The 22,231-nt window shown below is 42.5% G+C and overlaps 2 protein-coding genes and 1 long non-coding RNA gene across 7 annotated transcripts; all 3 read right to left on the minus strand.

Annotated features, from left to right (window-relative positions):
• Positions 1–263: 263 nt before the first annotated feature.
• On the minus strand, positions 264–8,853 carry pabpc1l (poly(A) binding protein, cytoplasmic 1-like). Of its 3 annotated transcripts, XM_090203711.1 has the most exons (18): positions 7,408–8,853; positions 7,157–7,255; positions 4,675–4,868; positions 4,188–4,381; positions 3,992–4,107; positions 3,659–3,739; positions 3,139–3,278; positions 2,843–2,937; positions 2,568–2,708; positions 2,398–2,493; positions 2,004–2,252; positions 1,840–1,927; positions 1,578–1,697; positions 1,353–1,492; positions 1,116–1,224; positions 851–981; positions 615–690; positions 264–509 (listed from the first exon to the last, which is right to left on the minus strand). In XM_090203711.1, exons 3-17 carry the CDS (start codon positions 4,865–4,867, stop codon positions 628–630), a joined length of 1,956 nt encoding a protein of 651 aa, XP_090059837.1. In that variant the 5' UTR covers position 4,868; positions 7,157–7,255; positions 7,408–8,853; the 3' UTR covers positions 264–509; positions 615–627. The 3 variants fall into 3 exon arrangements, with proteins under 3 accessions (XP_090059837.1, XP_090059836.1, XP_021422494.2); XM_090203710.1 differs by lacking the exon at positions 3,659–3,739; XM_021566819.3 differs by lacking the exons at positions 3,659–3,739; positions 7,157–7,255; positions 7,408–8,853 and adding an exon at positions 5,966–6,441.
• On the minus strand, positions 8,349–11,972 carry LOC100136193 (14-3-3B2 protein). Its single transcript, NM_001124469.1, is given in 8 exon segments — positions 8,349–8,864; positions 9,095–9,101; positions 9,103–9,108; positions 9,111–9,190; positions 9,521–9,684; positions 9,903–10,026; positions 10,124–10,425; positions 11,906–11,972. Coding segments are annotated over 7 exon segments (732 nt in total). The 5' UTR covers positions 10,418–10,425; positions 11,906–11,972; the 3' UTR covers positions 8,349–8,807.
• Positions 11,973–14,610: 2,638 nt separating this feature from the next.
• LOC118939463 (uncharacterized) lies at positions 14,611–21,874 on the minus strand. Of its 3 annotated transcripts, none has more exons than XR_016487444.1 (6): positions 21,730–21,874; positions 21,391–21,555; positions 21,160–21,274; positions 20,896–21,038; positions 16,762–16,922; positions 14,611–16,394 (listed from the first exon to the last, which is right to left on the minus strand). It is a non-coding gene; the product is annotated as an uncharacterized LOC118939463 (long non-coding RNA). The 3 variants fall into 3 exon arrangements; XR_016487446.1 differs by having other exon boundaries at positions 18,994–21,041; XR_016487445.1 differs by having other exon boundaries at positions 20,896–21,041; positions 21,730–21,850.
• Positions 21,875–22,231: the final 357 nt, after the last annotated feature.

Below are 22,231 nucleotides of genomic sequence, written 5' to 3' on the forward strand. Positions count from 1 at the left end.
TGATTGTGATCATCACTAATAGCATGTGGTTTTTGGGACATCCAGACACTAATTCCTTTCCCCTCTTGCCTCAAGCTTGTTTTCACCTCAGATCCCCTTGGTGTATTAGGCCATTATCCCACTTCGCCATGGAATTACAGTACATCACAATCCTTTTCACTACAGTCTATGGATTGGAACTGATCACTAATCTAACAGGAACATGTAAGGAGATTTCAGTCCACAGATCCATGAAGCACAACAAATGAGAAGTGATATACAGGTTCAATGCACAAAACACCAAGACTTTATTTTCTTATTTTACATTTCTTTTTTTAAACAAAAAGTAGAATAAACATAACCCATTGCAAACAGCTTTTCTTCCCCGTAGATATACATTTTAATTAAATTCTCAGATTTGAATCAAAAGTGCCATTTACAAAACTTCCTTTTTTCCCCCCTTTACAAAATTTTACTATTTTTTTGTTCGTTTTAACTTTTTCCTCCTTCAGCGATTTCTTCGCAGAGTCCTGGAATACATGTAAAATCCAAATTCAGTAACAACTGCTTTACTGTCACAAATGACATGTGTGGTCAATTTTGGCATAGTAACTACTATTAACTCATAACCTAACCTGAAAGGGTTCTCTACTTCTTAGGAGAGTTTTCCTTGGCCTGGTGGGCTTGCAGCACAGCTACTGCCTCATCCACCTGGAGAGAACAGTGAAGAGAGAGAACGCATGGGATTAGCATAACAACAACTATGACCATGATAACCCACCACCAAGAAACTCCAAACAATCATAAGTGGCTTCCTTTTTCCATGTAAAAGTTGATCTGAAAGGACAGAGGGAATGGAAGCTTGTCGTACCTTAGAATGCAGGGACTCGGGTGACTCCAGCATGTGCAGCAGCTCAGAGTTGTCAATCTCCAGCAGCATCCCAGTGATTTTACCAGCCAGGTTGGGGTGAAAGCCATGGATCAGAGGGTACAATCGCTCACCTGCAAACCAAGGGAAAGAGAACAAATTAGATTGAGGAGAGTGCCAGTGAGGCATCTCAACACCCTCCAATATAGGATTGACTGCAGAACATCACAGATCATGAACACTCCCCAATAACATTCCAGTTACATACCAAGCAGCTGTTTCTGCTCCATGAGAGGGGCTGCCGCCAGCATGGAGGCAGTGAGGGGTTCCTGGCCTCTGACATGCACCGCTGGCTCCATCATCTGCTGGGTAACAACCTTACAACACAGCAGGAAAGATTAAACACAATGCAATACACATTACCACTGGGATGGACCTCTAAAAGAACAGTTGAGTAAAAAAAATGGCATTTCTTGTGGGGAAAGGATGCAATTTACGAGATTACCTGCTGCACTGCCATTGGTGCAGGCATAGTGATGACCTGCTGTAAGTTCCTCACCCCTGATGAGTATTTATACTGGGTGCCTCGGACCATACCACCAGACATGCCTGCCCGACCTCCTGCTGTCTGTGTGCCAATGTTAGCTGGAGATGGGGGTGTCTTAATTACTGTTCGGTTTTTGCATCACAGCAAGTATATGTTTTGAGTAAGCTAGTGTGTATCCCTTACCCATCCTCTGTGTGTAGTTGATGATGCGTGGAGCCTGGGTGGAGGCCTGTCTGACGGTGCTGATGGGGGTGGAGGCGCGTCGGGGAACAGCAGACCTGACAAACTGGCCCGAGTAGGGTGCTGACAGCAACACAACACATGCCATGTCAATAGGGCATCAAACACATTTGTGTAACAAATAGACATTTTAGAGTAGCAGTAATGCTTTAGTCATATACTTATTTTAGCTCCAATATCTCAAAAATATCTGCCTCCGACTCACCCTGTGGTCTGGGTGGCTGTGCAGCCCAGCGAGGAGATGTCCTCATGGTGCTTGCAGGGTTGGGGTTGTAGAAGGTGCGACTTGGGGGCTACAAAAAAAAACATCTTACAGATAAAAACATCCCCTTCCAGGGCCAGCCCCCTCCCTTCAACCGTACTACAGACCTGAGGCACAGCAGACATGTAGTAGCCTGCCTGCTGGTAGGAGTCGATGACTGGGCCAGGCATGGTCCTCTGCATGTATTTGTTGGTGAGGATGGCCTTCCGCTCCTCCTTGCGCTGGGCCAGAGCCACGTACAGCGGCTTTGTGGCCACAATGCGGCCGTTCATCTCAGTTACCGCTTTGGTGGCCTCCTCGGGAGACGAGAAACAGACGAAGCCAAAGCCCTTGCTGTGGCCCCCGTCCGTCATCACCTGAGTGGAGGAAAGGGTTAGAGAAAACCATGACGTTAAGAGGTGCAGAGATATTACACAGATCCAGACATGATTCTTTCAGCCTTTGTGATACATCATTGGATAGCAGAAATGACTACTCATGAAAAACTATGGATATTTCTACCTTGGCACTGGTGATGGTGCCATAAGGGGCAAACTCCTTCCTGAGTTTCTCGTCATCCAACCCATCATCCAAGTTCTTGACGTACAAATTGACCCCCTGAATCAACAAGAAAATAAATTATATTAAATATATTTTTCTTAAGACCACAGGTGTGCACTTCCTCACAGTACCTGATAGCGGTGGATACGTTCCTGTTTGATCAGCTCAAACTTGCGTTTCAGCTCCCCCTGTCGCTCCATCCTCTTCTGAGCACGGCCCACATACAGAACTCGGCCAGGAACGAGTTCTTTCCCATTCATCTCCTCAACTGCCTAAAAGCAGTCCATCAAAGTCAACTCAAAATGCCACATTTTAGATGTCATGTTCCCCATTTCACACTATGACAGCCTGCTGGTTGACAAGGAGATGGCACATAGAGTATTACCATAAAACCCCAAATACAGACCCTTTGTGCATCCTCATGGTTTTCATAGTTTACAAAGCCAAATCCACGAGACCGGCCCCTTTCGTCCATCATCACCCGCACACTGAGGGTCCTGCCTAGGAGTCCAAGAACAGAGAAGGAGCCCAGATTTCATAAACTTTCATGCCAATCCACCCAAAACATCTGATTGCATGGATGTTCCAGAATGTTCATTTAAATCAAATAGCTATAACATCAACCACCACTTTATACTAGTGCCCAAAGAAAGGAATAGAATGTCAAAGCTTGTCATATGTCCTACTTCAGGATGTTCTTACCAAATGCAGAGAAGACCTCCTGGAGTTTCTCATCACTATAGTCGTCGCCAAAATTCTTGATGTACACATTGGTGAACTTCATGGCTTTGGCCCCAAACTCAGCCTGTCGCTCCTTATGGGACTTAAAGTGGCCAACAAAACTGAACACCACACCCGTCACCAGGAACAGTTGAGAGAGAGAAATATAAAACTACAGTCAGTCTCGTTACAAAATATCAAACAAACTGCTCCACATCCCAGAATATCAGTGTGGAGACAATGATTTTCTCACCTTGATAAACACATCGCAACATATGAGACAAGTGGTTGATGTATACCTTTAATTTTACATTAAGCACTACTTGTAATTATTGAAATGCTGAATGATAATCTGCTGCCTAAGCTTTTTCATAGCTTAAATTTAGAAAGTCTTGCAAGTCTCAACTTTGTGGTCAACAGACCAAACATTATTTTAAAAAAAAGATTTAAAAAAAAAAAAAAAAAAAAAAAAACAGGAACAAATGTCTACCATTTCCCTCACCTAATCGTGGACAACTGACATTTCCCCCCCAGGAAATGGGCCTTTGGGTCTGCAATGCCAGAGTCACTACCTGTCTCTAGCCTGAGCAAAGAACATGAAAATGTTATCTGCAAAAACGTGCATCACTGTCTGAGAATGATACAACGTTGACCAAATCAATAGTCCCTCCTCCTCCCTAACCATTACAGATTGCCTTTGCACTTCCCCTACTTACATCTCACTAAATTCAAGGTGGTTTATATATCGTTTGAAATAAATGTAAATAAAATAGGGTAAAAAAAAGGTACCTTACAGATAGAATAAACAGCTCTTGGTAGGAATTTGTTCACTCACACTTTCCGGTCATTCAATAGCATTCCATTCATGGTATCAATGGCACGATTGGCTGCCTCTTGGGTTTCAAAGTGAACAAAGCCGTAGCCTTTGGAGCCATTCTCATCACACACTACCTGAAATGAAAAGTGCATGTTAGAAATGATGTACAGATAAATTATGCCCTGACACTCAAAGACAAGAATGCAATGTCTACCTTGCAAGACAGAATATTCCCAAAGGCTGAGAATGTGTCGTACAGGGCCTTGTTGTCAATGGACTCGTCCATGTTCTTGATAAAAATGTTTCCAACTCCTGACTTCCGTAGCCCTGGGTCACGCTGAGACCACATTATTCTGATAGGCCTACCCTTGAGGACCTCATAGTTCATTGTATCCAGAGCACATTCCGCTGGGGAAAAAAATGACACGTATAAAGAGAAACACAGCATCAGACATCTGCTAATCACACACGTCCATGAATAACCTAATATAGGATTTAAGTTGTGTATTCATTGGAATATTAATCCATTAGCAGGATTATTCTTCAAATCCCCTTGATCAAAGCAAATAGCTACTTTAATGTAGTTGACCTTTGGAGTGGCTCTAATTAAGAGAACTCTCATATGGTGCGAGTTGCCATCAGCTTATCAATTTGTCCATGATTGATACAGAGTACAAATCTGATCACAAAAATAATATTACCATCAGCGGGTTGCTGGAAGTTGATGTATGCGTATCCTAGGGACCTGCGAGTGATGACATCACGGCAGACACGGATGGATGTGATGGGCCCAGCAGGAGAGAACTTCTGGTAGAGCATGGCCTCTGTGACGTCAGGATGCAGGTCCCCTACGTAGAGGGAGGCCAATGGGTATGACTGACCACTGCTGTTCATCCTGCAGACAGAGATAGTGAAGATCATAGCGGGAGGGGGTGAAACTGGCAGACAACAAAATCTAACAGCCAGTACGTTTACATGTGCAGTGATAATTCGATATTAAACTGATTACGGCAGTAGGCAGATTATGAAATAGTCATGTAAACATCTCATCTTAATCAGCGTAAGGTAAAAATCAAAGTAAGCATATGCCTATTAAAACACCTGGTTTTCATTGACTTCTGTATTATATGAAGTTGCCTACAAGTGTAGGCTAGTTAGGTTATCTGACCTTTGGCACTTGACACACGGTCTGTTTGTAGTGTGGTTTTCATACTACACCCATTATTTATTTAGTATCTGTATTGTTGTCTATCGCTTGTTTTCTTTGGTGCAAATAAATAAAACAAACTTGGGGTGGCTGTGAGGGGAGGGGTCACATAATGGAGTTCACCAGTTGAGGATCAGGATGGCCAATCAAGGCGTTTTTAGGGCAACTCAGTTCTGTCTGAACTGGTTGTGGGGTCTATACTAACACCTGACCTTCCATAAAAACTTCACTATTGTTACACAACAATGACAACCTCACGATGACGATCACCAAAGTTTACTTTAGCTATTTAACATGATAGTATGAGTATTTCTGCTCTCACATGGCCACCACCGGGAGTGTAAAGGTTTGACATGGATACTCCAGTTACCTAAAGTAGCGACCTATTAACTTCGCTAGTTAGTTAGATGCCAGTAAATTTGTATTATCTCGTCTTAAAACAAGTAAACCTAAAAGATTGGATCATTACAACATGTGTACTGTCTATCCTTGACACATCACAAGCTTGCTAACTAACATTAAAATGTTAGCTAGCTATTTTAGCCGGTTAGTAGTTGAAACAGACTACCGAGTTGTAGAAAGCAGTAAGTTAACGTTAGTGTAAACCATCAGAGTTCAACATATATTTGAAACCCAATGTGTTTGCTAACATTCAATACCAGCTACTTTAGCTACTAGCCAAGAAGTTAGTAATTGCCAATCAAACCCAGCATCACTAACGTTAATGGAAATCGAAATAAATTGCAGTAAAAATACATTTATACATATATTGTAGAATGTCTTACCTTATTGAATTGGCCAAGGTGGAAACAGCTCAAATTCTTTAATTTAAAAAGTTCTGGCCTAAAACTTAGTAAAATGTTTCTGTTTTAATTTGATAATTGCCGTGAAACACCTGCCTTTTCACTCCGCGACCATGAATATTCTTCAATTACCTATTTATAAACTATGATAATGACACGGCCCGACTAATCCTCCGCGTGAAAAAGTAGTCCATGTACATTGAAAAGCTACATTCTGGGATTCGAAAAACAACAAAACTCGTACCGCCACTCAATGTTGCATACTTTTGAAGTATATGTCTAGGCTAGCGAAGTGTGAAATTGACCACTGTTAATTTGCACTTTGCAAAGACCAAACATTTGTTTCAACAATTAAATGAAGAGCTAAAACCAATGATGTAAACAGTTTATATTCAGGTAAATGCCAAAATAAAAAAACACGTAAGAAAATGAGGGATACGAAGCAGACGCTTCCACAGGTGTGGTTCCTGAGTTAATTAAGCAATTTAACATCCCATCATGCTTAGGGTCATATATAAAAATGCCCAGTGGCCCATTATTTTGGCAAATATGAATAGAAGAGATCTCAGTGACTCTGAAAGGAGGGGTCTCAGGATGGGCAGGGAGATTCTGGAGCCGCTTCTGAAACAGCATTTTCCATCAACAATACTCCAAATGATGGAATTCCGAATGGTGTCACTATAGAGATTTGATTAAATTACTAATTCTATGGGTGTGTATGAATGTATTCCAAGGCGCATTGAAGTTCTGGCGGCTCATGGTGGCACAACGCCCTATTAAGATACTATGTTGGTGTTTCCTTTATTTTGGCAGTTACCTGTACTTCATTGGCAAAACACACTTTGCTGGAGTGTGGGGTTGCCCTGACTGACTACACACATTTTGATTTTCATCTACATTCAATAATTTGGGAATTGTACAATGCACTTTGTAAATATCGTTAAAATAAAGATGACCTTTACCTTAAACAACTTTTCAGTTTCCTTAACATGTACAGTAAGTGAAACTAGGATGGTTTTTAAGACACAAATCTAGAAGAACACTGGTCAGTAAAAACAAAGCAAGAAAGGCTGTTCCACATTCACCAATTGCCTTTTTATATATTCAGAGGATTCTAACTCCCGAGTGGTCTATGGCACTGCATCTCAGTGCAAGAGGAGTCACTTATAGTACCTGATTCAAATCCAGGCTGTATCACATCTGGCTGTGATTGGGAGTCCCATAGGGCGGCGCACAATTGGCCCAGTGTCGTCCGGGTTTGGCTGGAGTAGGCTGTCATTGTAAATAATAATTTGTTCTTAACTGACTTGCCTAGTTAAATATGTTATACTCAGTATGTGGTGCATCTTTAAGAAAACAGACTGACATATGTAGTCGTGTCTTACTCTATGTGGGATGCATGGTATTGTGACACTGCTTCTTACTTGGGTTGTGGTATAGGTTAGGTCTCCAATCTGCTGCTTCACAATGGCTGTGTTCAAGAGGATCAAAACCATAATGAATGCGTAAACTGATCTACAAATAAGTAACTTATTGATGATGCAAGTTTCTTCATAGATCAGTCTGTCAGCAGTCACCTGCACTGTCAAACAAGCCCGATAAATTGGACAGCAATTCCTTCTGAGGGTCATTTTCAAAGCAGTAATGTTCAGGGGCAAGTAAGCAGAAGTATGACATCATACAGTTCCTTACCTTTACCAACCTTGATTCATACATTTTAGATTCTAAAACATGAGAATTGAATGAAGACTCTTGATTGGTCTAAGATTAATTTGAACATTTTGGCAGTCTGAAATAAAGTGTCCATAAGAGACAGGAGAGAAACCCAGGCACAGAAACATTGGAGAAAACAACCGCTTTAAGAGGAATATTTTGCAAGCAGGGTTGATACAGTGTGATAAGACATTTTCAATTAACGTTGAAAAAAGGTTACTGTAGGTTTTACAGAAAGATAGTCAATCTTGCAAAATACAAGGTACATTTAAGCACATCAAATTTTCATTGTACCGAGTTCAAGCAGCGCTTGATCTTGAACCGTGAGTTACACCACTAGGACAATAATCCACACTTTGTTCAAAAAGAGTTCTGCCTTTCAGAATGCCTAATATAATTCTGGTGGAATGTCTTATGGAAGAAAATCTAACATGGCGAACGAAGGGGTCCCTTAATCAAACCGTTAAAATTGTGATCATGATTAGAGCAAAACACCCAGATGCCAGTGTCACAATACAGCCTGCCTCCTTTCTGTATGAGTAGACAGCAGAATTGCACTGTTAGTTAAATACAGGATTGTACTGCGTGTCAGAACTTCAAAAGCAAGCAATAGTGGAGTGGGGAAGAAAATGCAACACTTAGCATCACAGTGTTAGGTGAAAATTAACTGCCAGTTTAATAACCATAAGATAAAACCTTCAAATACCATGACGAATCACACTAAAAAAAAATGACCATAAAAAAAAAGAATGAAAAATGTTTAACCAGCTAGGTAGGACAAAGAAATGAAGGATGATTAGAATTCACAACCCCCCGGCCCCCAACACAAACAGTCATACACACAGGCACACAGACATATGATCTAGCACGCGCGCGCACAAACATGGACTCGCTACTCAATACAACCACATTATTTTCACAAACAAAATGACAACCTGCTAACAACTGAACATTACCCTGTCGCCTCAGTGACCTGAGAGGGGTAAACTAGTTGGTCAGGAACAATTCAGGCTGCTTGTCATACAGAAGGGGGAGGGGCTGATGGAGTGGAGGGGGATGTTTATAAGCTGTTTGTGTTTAAGAGTGTAGGTGGATTAACAGTGCAATTCCATTAGTTTTCTCCTTCTCCGGTCTCTCCCTCGTCTCCCTGGTTTTCCGATGTCCACAGCTACAAAGAGGTAAAGATTTGTTACATTATATTCCCCAAATTGCATTTGGAACTTTCCACGTTAGAATTAACGAGAGAAAAAAACACATTGCCATAGCAATTTACAAACAGACGCATATAACTGGAACCATCAATGAAATTACTATAGAATAAATGACAATACAAGAGGAAGATGTATCAAACCATTTACTATTTATACAAAAAAATGTGATTACATAAACAGAACTTACAGTCAGGTTGTCCCTTAGTAGTTGCATGATCAAGGTGCTGTCTTTGTAGGAATCCTCGTTTAAGGTGTCAAGTTCAGCGATGGCTTCATCAAATGCCTGTAAAGAGTAAATTACACTAAGAATAGAATGCAAAACTGCCACCAGCTATTCCAGTACACAGCTATTCCTCAACTATACACATGTACACTGCCACTAATCATTTTGGGTAAATAGTGGCATGCAGAAATAACTGAAGCAGAGGTGCCATTTTAAATCCAATTTCATTTTTTTGCAAACTGTGCCAAGGCCCCTTCATACAAATGCAGAAACTGTCAAGACAAGACACGCTACAATGGCTCTGCATGCTTTGAGTGAAGCTCTGTGCTATTGATTGTCTTGGGGGTAAAAGATGAGGCTGCATGACTTGGCACTTGAAGTCACTCTCACCGTTTTGGCCAGGGTGCAGGCCTTCTCTGGGTTGTTGAGGATTTCATAGAAGAACACAGAGAAGTTGAGGGCCAGGCCGAGCCTGATGGGGTGTGTGGGCTGCATCTCCTTCTTGCTTATGTCGAAAGCATCCTGGTATGCCTGCTGGGAGTTATCCACTGTGGCTTTAAAAAGGAACAAGGAAGAAGATGAGTTTGAGCAATGCCATGATTCCAACATGCACTTAGTGTGCGGCAGCGCATTTCATCACATCTTTAGAGAATATTTTAACATATTCCCCTATGCACACATCTGATCCATTAGGAGTTTCACGAGTCATGACGATGTGATTTGGTGCATTGTCCCATTTTATGTAACTCTAAATGAACTATTGCCTACTTACTCTTCTTTGCGTCTCCAGCTGCTACCTCAGACAGGTATCTATAATAGTCGCCTTTCATTTTCAGGTAGAAAACCTTGCTCTCAGCTGCAGTCGCATTGGCAATTAGGTACTTGTCAAGAAGTCCCTGAAAGAAATGTGTTGGTGTTGAACTCAGCATATCTGCCTAGCGAGAAATTTAAAAAGTCCCCTTTCACAGGGTAGACCACAACAGTTATTCTTACCAGCACGTCATTGCAGATGTCCTGCAGCTCGGTCTCAATCTTCTCCCGGTACTCCTTGGCCATGGCCTGCTTCTTCTCGTTGCCCTCTGTCTTCTGCTCGATGCTGGAGATGACGCGCCAGGATGAGCGGCGTGCCCCCACCACGTTCTTGTAGGCCACTGACAGCAGGTTGCGCTCCTCGTTGGAGAGTTCCCCGCCCTGCTCCGTCACAGACTTCATGGCCCCAGCCATGTCGTCATAGCGCTCTGCCTGCTCAGCGAGCTTAGCCTTTTGTACTAGGTCGTTCTTGTCCATTTTTCAGTCTGTGTGAGAGAGAAACGTAGTAAGGTGGGACTTTTTCTTTTTGTCTTATGTCTGTGCAGATGAGGGAAAGGACTATTGAGATTAAATATACCTATGTCATTAAATATACCTACGTCATATAACTGGTAAATTACAGCATTTATTCAAACTGCTGAGAGGAGACACCTGCAAGAGGGGCAGTAGGTTCCTTCTTGGTTAGTTTCGGAAAGTCTTGTAAATTCATGGCTAGGGGAGAATTATATCGCCTACTTTCATACTACCTTTTGGGCCATGATTATGCAATTTACTATGAATTCAAATAGGAATGCAATTGAATGTAGCTCGTACTACTTTTTTTTTTATATATATATATATATATATATTTTTTTACACTCGGCCTTCATTTTTTACTGGTGCATGGCCGCTGTTGTACGAGTCCGGATACCATACAACTTCGTCATGGTGGTGTGTTCCTGAAAATGGTCTCGCAAGTAACTTGTCTAGTACTGTGGCAGCAATGCGTGGGGCCGTTGGGCTACCTAGTTACATGTCGTCGAGTTAGATAGCTAGCTAGTTACTCCAGCTAGCCAATTCTGACAGAACAACCAATCGACCCTAAGATCTCTTCACCCGCTCCAAATCACTAAATATGATTTAGTCTCAATAGTTAAGATATTGGTTTGCTATCTGACGTTTTAGTTATTACATTATTAAAACGGTGTCTGGATGGCGGAGATTTGCCTAGCTAGCTTTAGCTAACTAACGACGTTGCGGTAAAACGCTTGATGTAGCTAACTAGCTGGCTAACAAACGCTACGGCATTTTTCAAACGGCCTAACTTTGGTTACCATTATTGTTAAACAAAACCATAATTTAACGTAGCAGGCTAACAAATAATTGTTTTCTTATAGATGTAGCGTTGCCAACAATCTACACAATTATCCCGCTAACGTTGCAGGTCAGATTGTGACATTATTACCTAGCCGCAAAGGCCTGTGCTCAGCCTGCTAGCGGATAGCTAGTAGGGATGTTAGTCGAGAGATCAGCTAGTAGTAGCAGCTAAGCACGTCAGGAGAGTGGAGGATATGTCAAATAATGGCTAGCGGGAAAGTAGCAAGCTAACTTTCGCTAGCTGAAAAATACGATGTTTGAGGGTTATCGACTTCTCATGTCCATTTAAATAGGGACAAGTCAATTGTTATTTTGTACTACGATGTAACGTTATCCAGCTTCTAACGAGTATCTTACAGTTAGCTAACGATTTTCAGTTGCGTACATGGCCTAGGTCAGCAAGCTTGCAAGAACAAAGTGTCATGATTGCCAGTTAGCAAGTCCTTGTTCGGCCCACTTCAGAAGAGCGCTGTCTGATTTAGAGAGCTAGCATGATGGCTAACGAATATAATTACACCGAAACGAATATACTGTGTAATATTGAACACAATAAATAAAGACCTAACACATAAATGCACTTTCATCGGGTCCCCGTTTATACAAACTCACAATATTTACGGCTCTAATTCCTGTTTTTTTTCTCTGAGAGATGCAGCCTCCGTCCTCCGTCTCGCTCCTAGAATCGTTCAGGGCAGTACCACTTCCGCTATATTGACGCTTCTGTTTCCTCTAGCTAGCTAACGACATATCAAACCGAGACTTCAACCTTTGACAGACATTACATTTATTGGTTTTAATCATGTTTATAAAGCTACCTACTATGTTTTATTATCAAAGCACTCAATGGGAATGACTCAACCTCTTATTTAAACCAGGACAGTGCAATGTGTAGCAAGAGGAACAGCTGTACACATCTCTTCAATGTTGCACTGAATTCAATGCACTTTGGACCCATTCTATGGATGCACCTGCCACTGGACATTGGAAGCAGTTATACTTCCCTATGACTAATAGTTGAAGGACAAATCTCATCACAGCTTTGAAAAATTGATGAAAAATACATTTGATTTAAAAAATTGTAGAAAAATAAATGCACTAGCAATTGGCCAGTGTTTTAAGATATACTACAGCCAGGTATGTTTTTGCACTATAGATGGGCTTGCACACTCCTACATACTGTACTCTACTCATTGTAGTGTTTGTGCAATTGACATTCAGAGCATTTTACAGTGGAGCCTGTAGAGTCAATATAACTCAAAGCTAAATAGACATGCTTTGGAATGTGGATGAGCAAAGTGGCAAACAGTGTTCAGTATCTTACAATGACTTAATTTCAAATAATAAAGTTGACTCATACACGGTACATTGCATAAGTGCAGTGCTGTTCATCAGTCATTTTGCTTGCTTTGGTTTTGTGCATGCCCCAAGTTATTGCATGATCAGGGGTCCAATGTAAAACCGTTTAGCACTTGGTGAAGAATGCATGACAGACTGAAGAAATTCATCCTGTCCCCAAGGGCCCTCACAGTGTCATACAGGAGAACCATTGAGAGCATACTGTTGGGCTGCATCACAGCCTGGTACGGCAACTCCACCACCGCTGACCACAAGGAACTACAGAGGGTGGTACACTCAGCCAATCACACCATTGGGTGCATACTGACTGCCCTCTAGGACACCAACAACACCACGTGTCGCAGGAAGGCAAAGAAAATCATCAGAGACCCCGCAGACTGTTCTCCCCGCTTCCATCACTCAGGCGCAGGCAGTATAGGAGCATCATGGCAAAAACTGAAAGACGATCCAATATCTTATACCCCGAGACCGTGAGGCTGCTGAGTAGTCCCCACCGGCTCCCCCTGTCACCATTCCCACCCCTTGCTGCTCCCCCTATGAACATCCCCCACCTCAACAGGCCCTGCCCCCACCTAATGGACATTTATTGTGCTGAATAGCCACCACTAGTCAGCTACTTGCTCCTCCTCCCCCCAGACTTGACCTGCACTGTTGGATCTCAAAACTTTATAATTTCACTGTACCCTGCAACCCTGTGCATGTGACTAAAACTCTCTATAGTGTCCAAATTCCATTCATAAACACAACCTATCATAAGTATTCACCCCACCCCCCCCACCCCGTTTTTTTTTCACATTTTGTGTCAAAGTGTGATTAAAATATATTTACCTGTAATGTTTCTTTTAAAAATTCTTCAAGCTGTCAAGGTGTTTGGGACTAGACAGAAATGTTCAAGTCTTGCCATATATTTTCAAACAGATTTAATACAACTTGGCCACTCAGGAACATTCACTGTCTTCTTGGTAAGCAACTCCAGTGTAGATTTGACATTTTGTTGTAGGTTATTGTTTTGCCAGTCCTTAGCTCCATCCCATTTCTTTGTATCCTGAAAAACTCCCGTCTTTGCCGATGTCAAGCACACCCATACCATGATGCAGCCACCACCATTCTTGAAAATAAGGAGGCAGTTAATGAGTATAATGGATTTTCCCCAAGCATAAGGCTTTGCATTTAGGCCAAAAAGTGAATTACTTTGCCGTGTTTTCCCCCCTCAGTATTACTTCAGTGCTTTGTTGCATACAGGATGCATGTTTTGGATTATTTGTATTCTGTATGTGTATTCTTCTTTTCATTCTGTCATTTAGGTCATTACTATGGAGTCACTATAATGTTGACCCATCCTCAGTTTTCTCCTATCACAGCCATTGAACACGGTAGCTGTTAAAATCACCAATGGCCTCATTGTGATATCCCTGAGCAGTTTCCTTCCTGTCCTTCAGTTCAGAAGGATGACTATCTTCAATTTGTCTGGGTGGTTTAATACATCATCCACAGCATAATTATTAACTTGACCATGCTTAGATATTCAATGTCTGATTTGTTATTGCTACCCATCTACCAATTACGGCCCTTATTTATGAGGCTTTTGAAAAGCTCCCTGGTCTGTGCTTGAAATTCAATACTTGACTTAGGGACCTTACAGAGGTGTGTATATAGGGGACAAAGGAAGGGGTAGTCATTACACAATCATGTCAACCCCTATTATCTGACAGTTATTTTATGTAATTTATGTGATTTGTTCATCCAAATTGAACTCCTGACAACTATATTTTAGTTATTAAATTAGTAAAATTGTAGAATTTAATTTTAACATTGAGTATTTTTTGTATATCAAAATATATATTTCAATCCAACTAACGCAACAAAATGTGTAAAAATCCAAGGGGGTGAATACTTAGAACCATCAGGTTATAATGTAATTAATCACCCTCCCCTTCCTTACCACAAAAACAATCTGGTCATTGGAAATGCATTTTATTGATTACACATGTATGTGTATGTTATGTATTTGCACATAAAATGTGTACAGAATGTTTGTGCGATAATAGGCCAGTTTTCCTAACACCTGTCCTATTTTGATTCAGTGCTGTCAATCATGAAGCCTGACCTCAAAAGACCTGAAAAACAAAACTTGAAATTGTTGACCCCAGTAAAAAATAAAAAGATATACAGTTGAAGTCGGAAATTTACATGAACTAGTTTTAAATGACGCCAACCTAAGTGTATCAACCACTCCACAAACTTCTTGTTAACAAACTACAGTTTAGGCAAGTCAGTTAGGACATCTACAGTGGTGCAAAAAAGTATTTAGTCAGCCACCAATTGTGCAAGTTCTCCCACTTAAAAAGATGAGAGGCCTGTAATTTTCATCATAGGTACACTTCAACTATGACAGACAAAATGAGAGAAAAAAAATCCAGAAAATCACATTGTAGGATTTATGAATTTATTTGCAAATTATGGTGGAAAATAAGTATTTGGTCACCTACAAACAAGCAAGATTTCTGGCTCTCACAGACCTGTAACTTCTTCGTTAAGAGGCTCCTCTGTCCTCCACTCATTACCTGTATTAATGGCACCTGTTTGAATTTGTTATCAGTATAAAAAGACACTTGTCCACAACCTCAAACAGTCACACTCCCAACTCCCTGTCCCCCTGCTTAAGCCAGTACATGTCCAGGCCCGTCTGAAGTTTGCTAGAGAGCATTTGGATGATCCAGAAGAAGATTGGGAGAATGTCATATGGTCAGATGAAACCAAAATATAACTTTTTGGTAAAAACTAAACTCGTCGTGTTTGGAGGACAAAGAATGCTGAGTTGCATCCAAAGAACACCATACCTACTGTGAAGCATGGGGGTGGAAACATCATGCTTTGGGGCTGTTTTTCTGCAAAGGGACCAGGACGACTGATCCGTGTAAAGGAAAGAATGAATAGGGCCATGTATCGTGAGATTTTGAGTGAAAACCCCCTTCCATCAGCAAGGGCATTGAAGATGAAATGTGGCAGGGTCTTTCAGCATGACAATGATCCCAAACACACCGCCCGGGCAACGAAGGAGTGGCTTCGTAAGAAGCATTTCAAGGTCCTGGAGTGGCCTAGCCAGTCTCCAGATCTCAACCCCATAGAAAATCTTTGGAGGGAGTTGAATGTCCGTGTTGCCCAGCAACAGCCCAAAAACAGCACTGCTCTAGAAGAAATCTGCATGGAGGAATGGGCCAAAATACCAGCAACAGTGTGTGAAAACCTTGTGAAGACTTACAGAAAACGTTTGACCTCTGTCATTGCCAACAAAGGGTATATAACAAAGTATTGAGATAAACTTTTGTTATTGACCAAATACTTATTTTCCACCATAATTTGCAAATAAATTAATTAAAAAGTCCTACAATGTGATTTTCTGGATTTTTTCTCTCATTGTCTGTCATAGTTGAAGTGTACCTATGATGAAAATTACAGGCCTCTCATCTTTTTAAGTGGGAGAACTTGCACAATTGGTGGCTGACTAAATACTTTTTTGCCCCACTGTACTTTGTGCATGACACAAGTCATTTTTCCAACAATTGTTTACAGATTATTTCACTTATAATTCACTGTATCACAATTCCAGTGGGTTATGAAGTTGAGCTGTCTTATTTTGGTGGTCTGTATGCTATCTATCTTCCAGATCTTCAAAAAGTGAGCACCTGTGTCTCTTCATGTAATAGACCAATGGTACCTAGATTTCAGACCCCATGAGTAGCTGTAAAGAAAAAGAAAGCATACCGTCATTGGCATCCGTCACAAGTATCAACGGCATTAGATAAAAAATGTATGACCTAGTTGCTCAACAAAGTAGGCAGCTTAGAGAACTATAATTGAGAGCCACACACTTTCAGTCCCATTCATTTCCTCTGATCATGCTCAGGTCACACTGTCCACCTCAGGCAGGTGCAGACATCTTTGGCCACCTGGCTCATAGTAGCTGAGGTGCGTGTGGAGCGATGTCATCAGGAAAAAGGGTTGCCGTTGAACATGCACAGTGCATATCTAGTGGTTTTGTACAGGTGTGTGATATCCTAGTCTGATAAAGAGAAGAGTCTAATCTACACACAATGTAGACCACTCACCATCCTCAAACTCTAGAACCTTGTTGTAAGATGGGACGAGCCAAGCCAATGGCCTTGCCAGGGAAATAACGATTGTAGTAGAGGTCCACTCTCACTTCGACCCCTGCAGGGGGTCGCAGTACCCTGTCAGTAAGGAGAACACGTAGTTCTCTCCTCCATGTCTGCAAGGAAAGCCGGAGGCAGATTGTGAATACCGCACACTCATAAGACCATTTCCTTCACAACTGTCCTTTTTCCCCCCACCTTTATTTAACCCGGTAGGCCAGTTGAGAACAAGTTCTCAATTACAACTGCAACCTGGCCAAGATAAAGCAAAGCAGTGCGACAAAAACAACACAGAGTTACCCGTGGGATAAACAAACGTACAGTCAATAACACAATAGAAAAATCTGTATACAGTGTGTGCAAATGAAGTAAGGCAATAAATAGGCCATAGTGGCGAAGTAATTACAATTTAGCAAATAACACTGGAGTGATAGGTGTCCAGATGAGGATGTGCAAGTAGAAATACTGGAAGAGATGGTCCAGATTGTCTAGTCCAGCTGATTTGTAGGGATCCCGATCTTGTAGCTCTATCAGAACATCAGATGTTAGGATTTGGGTGAAGGAGAAGCGGTGGCTTTGGCCAGTTGCTGCAGGGGGTGCAGAGCTGTTGGCCGGGGTTGGGGTAGCCAGGTGGAAAGCATGGCCAGCCGTAGAGAAATGCTTATTGAAATTCTTAATTATTGTGGATTTATCGGTGGTGACAGTGTTTCCTAGCCTCAGTGAATTGGGCAGCTGGGAGGAGGTGCTCTTATTCTCCATGGACTTTAGTGTCCCATAACTTTTTGGAATTAGTGCTGCAGAATGCAAATTTCTGTTTGAAAAAGCTAGCCTTTGCTTTCCTAACTGTCTGTGTATATTGGTTCCTGGCTTCCCTGAAAAGTTGCATATCGCGGGGACTATTTGATGCTAGTGCAGTGCACCACAGGATGTTTTTGTGCTGGTCAAGGGCAGTCAAGTCTGGAGTGAACCAAGGGCTATGTCTGTTCTTAGTTCTCAATTTTTTGAAAGGGCATTCTTATTTAAGATGGTGACAAAAGCACTTTAAAGAACAACCAGGCATCCTCTACTGACGGGATGAGGTCAATATCCTTCCAGGATACCCGGGCCAGGTCGATTAGAAAGGCCTGCTCGCAGAAGTGTTTTAGGGGACCCTTGACAGTGATAAGGGGTGGTCGTTTGACCACGGACCCATAACAGACGCAGGCAATGAGGAATTGATCGCTGAGATCCTGGTTGAAAACAGCAGAGGTGTATTTAGAGGGCAAGTTGGTCAGGATCACATCTATTAGGGTGCCCATGTTTACAGATTTGGGGTTGTACCTGGTAGGTTCATTGATAATTTGTGTGAGATTAAGGTCATCTATATCCCAGTTTAGGTTACCTAACAGTACGAACTCTGCCGATAGATGGGGGGGGGGGGGGGCAATCAATTCACATATAGGCCCCCTTTAGCAGTTCTATCTTGATGAAAAATGTAATTGGGGATGGAAATTTCTGCATTTTTGGTGGCCTTCCTAAGCCAGAATTCAGACACGGCTAGGACATCAGGGTTGGCAGAGTGTGCTAAAGAAGTGAATAAAGCAAACTTAGGGAGGAGGTTTCTGAAGTTAACATGCATTAACCAAAGGATTTTACGGTTACAGAAGTCAACAAATGAGAGTGTCTGGGGACACGTAGGGCCTGGGTTAACCTCTACATCACCAGAGGAACAGAGGAGGAGTAGGATGAGGGTACGGCTAAAGGTTATAAGAACTGGTCATCTAGGGCATTCAGAACAGAGAATAAAAAGGTGCAGATTTCTTGGCGTGGTAGGATTTATTCAGGGCATAGGGTATGGTAGGGTGCGAGTACAGTGGAGGTAAACCTAGGCATTGAGTGACAATGAGAGAGGTTGCATGTCTGGAGGCGCCAGTTAAGCTAGGTGCGGTCTCCGCATGTGTGGCGGCTGGGACAAAGGAGCTATCTGAGGCATGTTGAGCGGGACTAGGGGCTCCGCAGTAAAATAAAACAATGAGAGCTACCCTAAACAACAGTATACAAGGAATATTGACATTAGAGAGAGAGGCATAAAGCAATCACAGGTGTTGATTGGGAGAGCTAAGACAACGACGGGTAAATGGTGATGAATGGGCAGAGAGGGTCAGTTAGCTACACACAGACTCTGGACAGATAAACAAAATTAAGTACCGTGTTAATGAACAGTCCAGCAGGCATCAGCTGTGTAGCCGAGGGTGATCATAGGGTCCAATGAGCAGCAATAGATGAAACAGGGCGCCGTTCAGTAGTCGTTACTACACTAGGCGAGCAGGAGTTCAAAAGGCTAGTGGGCCAGGGCTAGCAGATAGGTCTTCACCGACAGAGGCCGGTTGAGAGCACATAGGCTGAATTACGTCAGCAGACCAGCAGTGATGGATCGGCGGGGCTCCTTGTCGACAAAGGGTCCAGGCCAATTGGCAAGAGAGGTATTGTAGTTGGTGTACATTGTTTGCTAGCTGAGAGATGGGCCTAGCTCGAGGCTAACTGGTGCTTGCTTCTGGACAAGGCCTTTAGCCACAATAGCCACTCGGTAGCAGCTAGCTAGCTGCGATGATCAGGTTTGATGGTCCAGATCTTGCGGCAGGAATCCGGTAATGTAGCGGAAAAAAGCAGAACGATATGCTCAGGGCTGATATCACGCTGTGCAGACTGGCAGGTATTATCCGGGCTAAAGCAGCTGGTGTCTGAGCTAAAGGTAAAGACCGCCAGCAGTGGCTAACAATGACTAAATAGCTAGTAGCTAATTAGCTGGCTAACTTCTTGAGGTTCCAGTTATAAGGTCTAAAAAATATCAGATCCATACCATATTGGGTGAGGCGGGTTGCAGGAAGGTATATTTAATTCTAAAATGTAAAAAAAAAAAGAGATTTCAATATATTGAAATGCACACAGAAAACGCCCCCAAAAAACAGAATATTTACACGGGACAAAAACGTCTTACTTCTATGCCATTTTGGATACGTCCTTCAGCTATTCACTTGTGCTTATAATCTATAAAGGCAGCAGAATTAGCGAAATGGGCCATAACAGGGAGGGTTAGGTGAAAGCTACAAATGTCCCTAGATTCAAAGCAAGGAACTAAACCTGTGTAAACAGTCATATGTTTGTGGGCTATACTCGGCCTGGTCTCAGGATGGTAAGTTGGTGGTTGAAGATATCCCTCTAGTGGTGTGGGGGCTGTGCTTTGGCAAAGTGGGTGGGGTTATATCCCTGTCCGGTGGGGTTGGCCCTGTCCGGGGGTATCATCGGATGGGGCCACAGTGTCTCCTGACCCCTCCTGTCTCAGCCTCCAGTATTTATGCTGCAGTAGTTTGTGTGTCAGGGGGCTAGGGTCAGTTTGTTATATCTGGAGTACTTCTCCTGTCTTATCCGGTGTTCTGTGTGAATTTAAGTATGCTCTCTCTAATTCTCTCTTTCTTTCTCTCTCTCGGAGGACCTGAGCCCCAGGACCATGCCTCAGGGCTACCTGGCATGATGACTCCTTGTTGTCCCCAGTCCACCTGGCCGTGCTGCTGCTCCAGTTTCAACTGTTCTGCCCGCGGCTATGGAACCCTGACCTGTTCACCGGACGTGCTACCTGTCCCAGACCTGCTGTTTTCAACTCTCTAGAGACAGCAGGCGCGGTAGAGATACTCCTAATGATCGGCTATGAAAAGCCAACTGACATTTACTCCTGAGGTGCTGACTTGCTGCACCCTCGACAACTACTGTGATTATTATTATTATTATTATTTGACCAGGCTGGTCATTTATGAACATTTGAACATCTTGGCCATGTTCTGTTATAATCTCCACCCGGCACAGCCAGAAGAGGACTGGCCACCCTCATAGCCTGGTTCCTCTCTAGGTTTTGGCCTATCTAGGGAGTTTTTCCTAGCCACCGTGCTTCTACACCTGCATTGCTTGCTGTTTGGGGTTTTAGGCTGGGTTTCTGTACAGCACTTTGCGATATCAGCTGATGTGAGAAGGGCTATATAAATACATTTGATATGTACATTTTAGACCTTGCTTGGGGTGAACCTATTTTAAACAGCCTACAGAATCACCCATTACCTGGCATTGACTATGTAGCTGAGGTCAGGGGGTAGGGCTCCATTGTTCGACACACGAGCAGCCTCTTGTTTGGGGAATCTTGGAGAAGTAGTCCGAAGTAGTCCCTTGACGTGTCAACATCTCTACAGAGTCGTCAGGGCCATCTACTGGGAAAACATGCGTCAACATTCATTTTTTGTATTTCTCATTAGTAGATGTTATAAAAACAGCTGATTGCTATATTTTGGAATGTATGCTTTAGTAACACAAGTCATTTGCTCTCACCTTTTCAGCAAGCACCTTGACTTCAGCTTATGTCTGCAAGACTTCTACAAGGTTTCAGAAGGCCATGTATTCCATACTATGACAGGCAGAAAACACCTGATATCCAAGTCAGATACTGTGGGACAAAACAACAGAGGCATGAGAGAATTGTGTAACCTCAACGTGTTTCTCAGGGAGCCATTTAAACATCCCCTCACATGAGTGATAATAACATAAAGGAGGTGATCTAACCTGGCATGATCAAGAGATGACAGCATGCCACTGAGTCCATGGGTAAAATGGTGGGTGAAACTCCAGATCTGATGCGTTCACCGTCTGGTGAAGCATCTGAGCAACACTGCACCTCCTGCAGTCAACACACCCAACGACGATAGGGCCATCTTTCCCCTGGACAGACTGTCAAAAGACATGTTGAGTGCCTGTGGAAATGGTGAAATCAAGGTCTTCCTAGCTAGTTAGCTAGCCAGGAAACGAATGCTACCGGTGATAGATGACCTTGCGATATTCAAAACAAAATTCCATTACAAATCCAATATTACCCAATAGAGAAAGGCTGTAATTAAAACATACCTCAGATTAGTGATGACGAGATTATTCAAACGAGTTCTGCTGCTACAGCACACAACTGTCCCATGAACCGCAATGCTTACACCCAGCTTTACTTTGCTCTGAAAGTTTCCTTTCCTGTGCTTAGTGCAGCGTGAGTATGTCCACCAGGTGGTGATCAAGGGGAGTTACCAAACAATCACAGTGACATAACTGTCCTTCAGCTTCATCTGTAACTGCACTGTTGCTGGTTAAGTCTATAATGACACGTTTGACACCCAAATCGACATTTAACTTCAGAATGTATAAACAATTTGGTTTGGGTCAGTTTTAGGCTTTTGCTAGTCGGTTTAAGCGTCAGCTGACCTTATATAGTTTATCCCACTGTTACTTTAACCAGCCATACATACCAATGGCTGAGACTAATATAGATCTCCGCAAACTCAAACAAGGCCGTGACAACAAAGAGAAGAGTTTTGAGCTGCGTTCAAATACTAATACTAACAGTACATTTTTTTTGTGATGT

This window comes from Oncorhynchus mykiss, chromosome 16, assembly GCF_057628025.1.
Source record: "Oncorhynchus mykiss isolate SJ-2025 chromosome 16, ASM5762802v1, whole genome shotgun sequence".
Taxonomy (NCBI): domain Eukaryota; kingdom Metazoa; phylum Chordata; class Actinopteri; order Salmoniformes; family Salmonidae; genus Oncorhynchus; species Oncorhynchus mykiss.

Excerpts from the sequence above, each read along its gene's own strand:
- pabpc1l (XM_090203711.1), bottom strand. The coding sequence starts at position 4,867 with ATGAACAGCAGTGGTCAGTCATACCCATTGGCCTCCCTCTACGTAGGG. Across the intron at positions 4,108-4,187 it reads GGAATATTCTGTCTTGCAAG|GTAGTGTGTGATGAGAATGG; the intron begins GTAGACATTGCA and ends TTTTCATTTCAG. Across the intron at positions 3,279-3,658 it reads TGTCAGTTGTCCACGATTAG|TTTTGTTGGCCACTTTAAGT; the intron begins GTGAGGGAAATG and ends TGTGGTGTTCAG.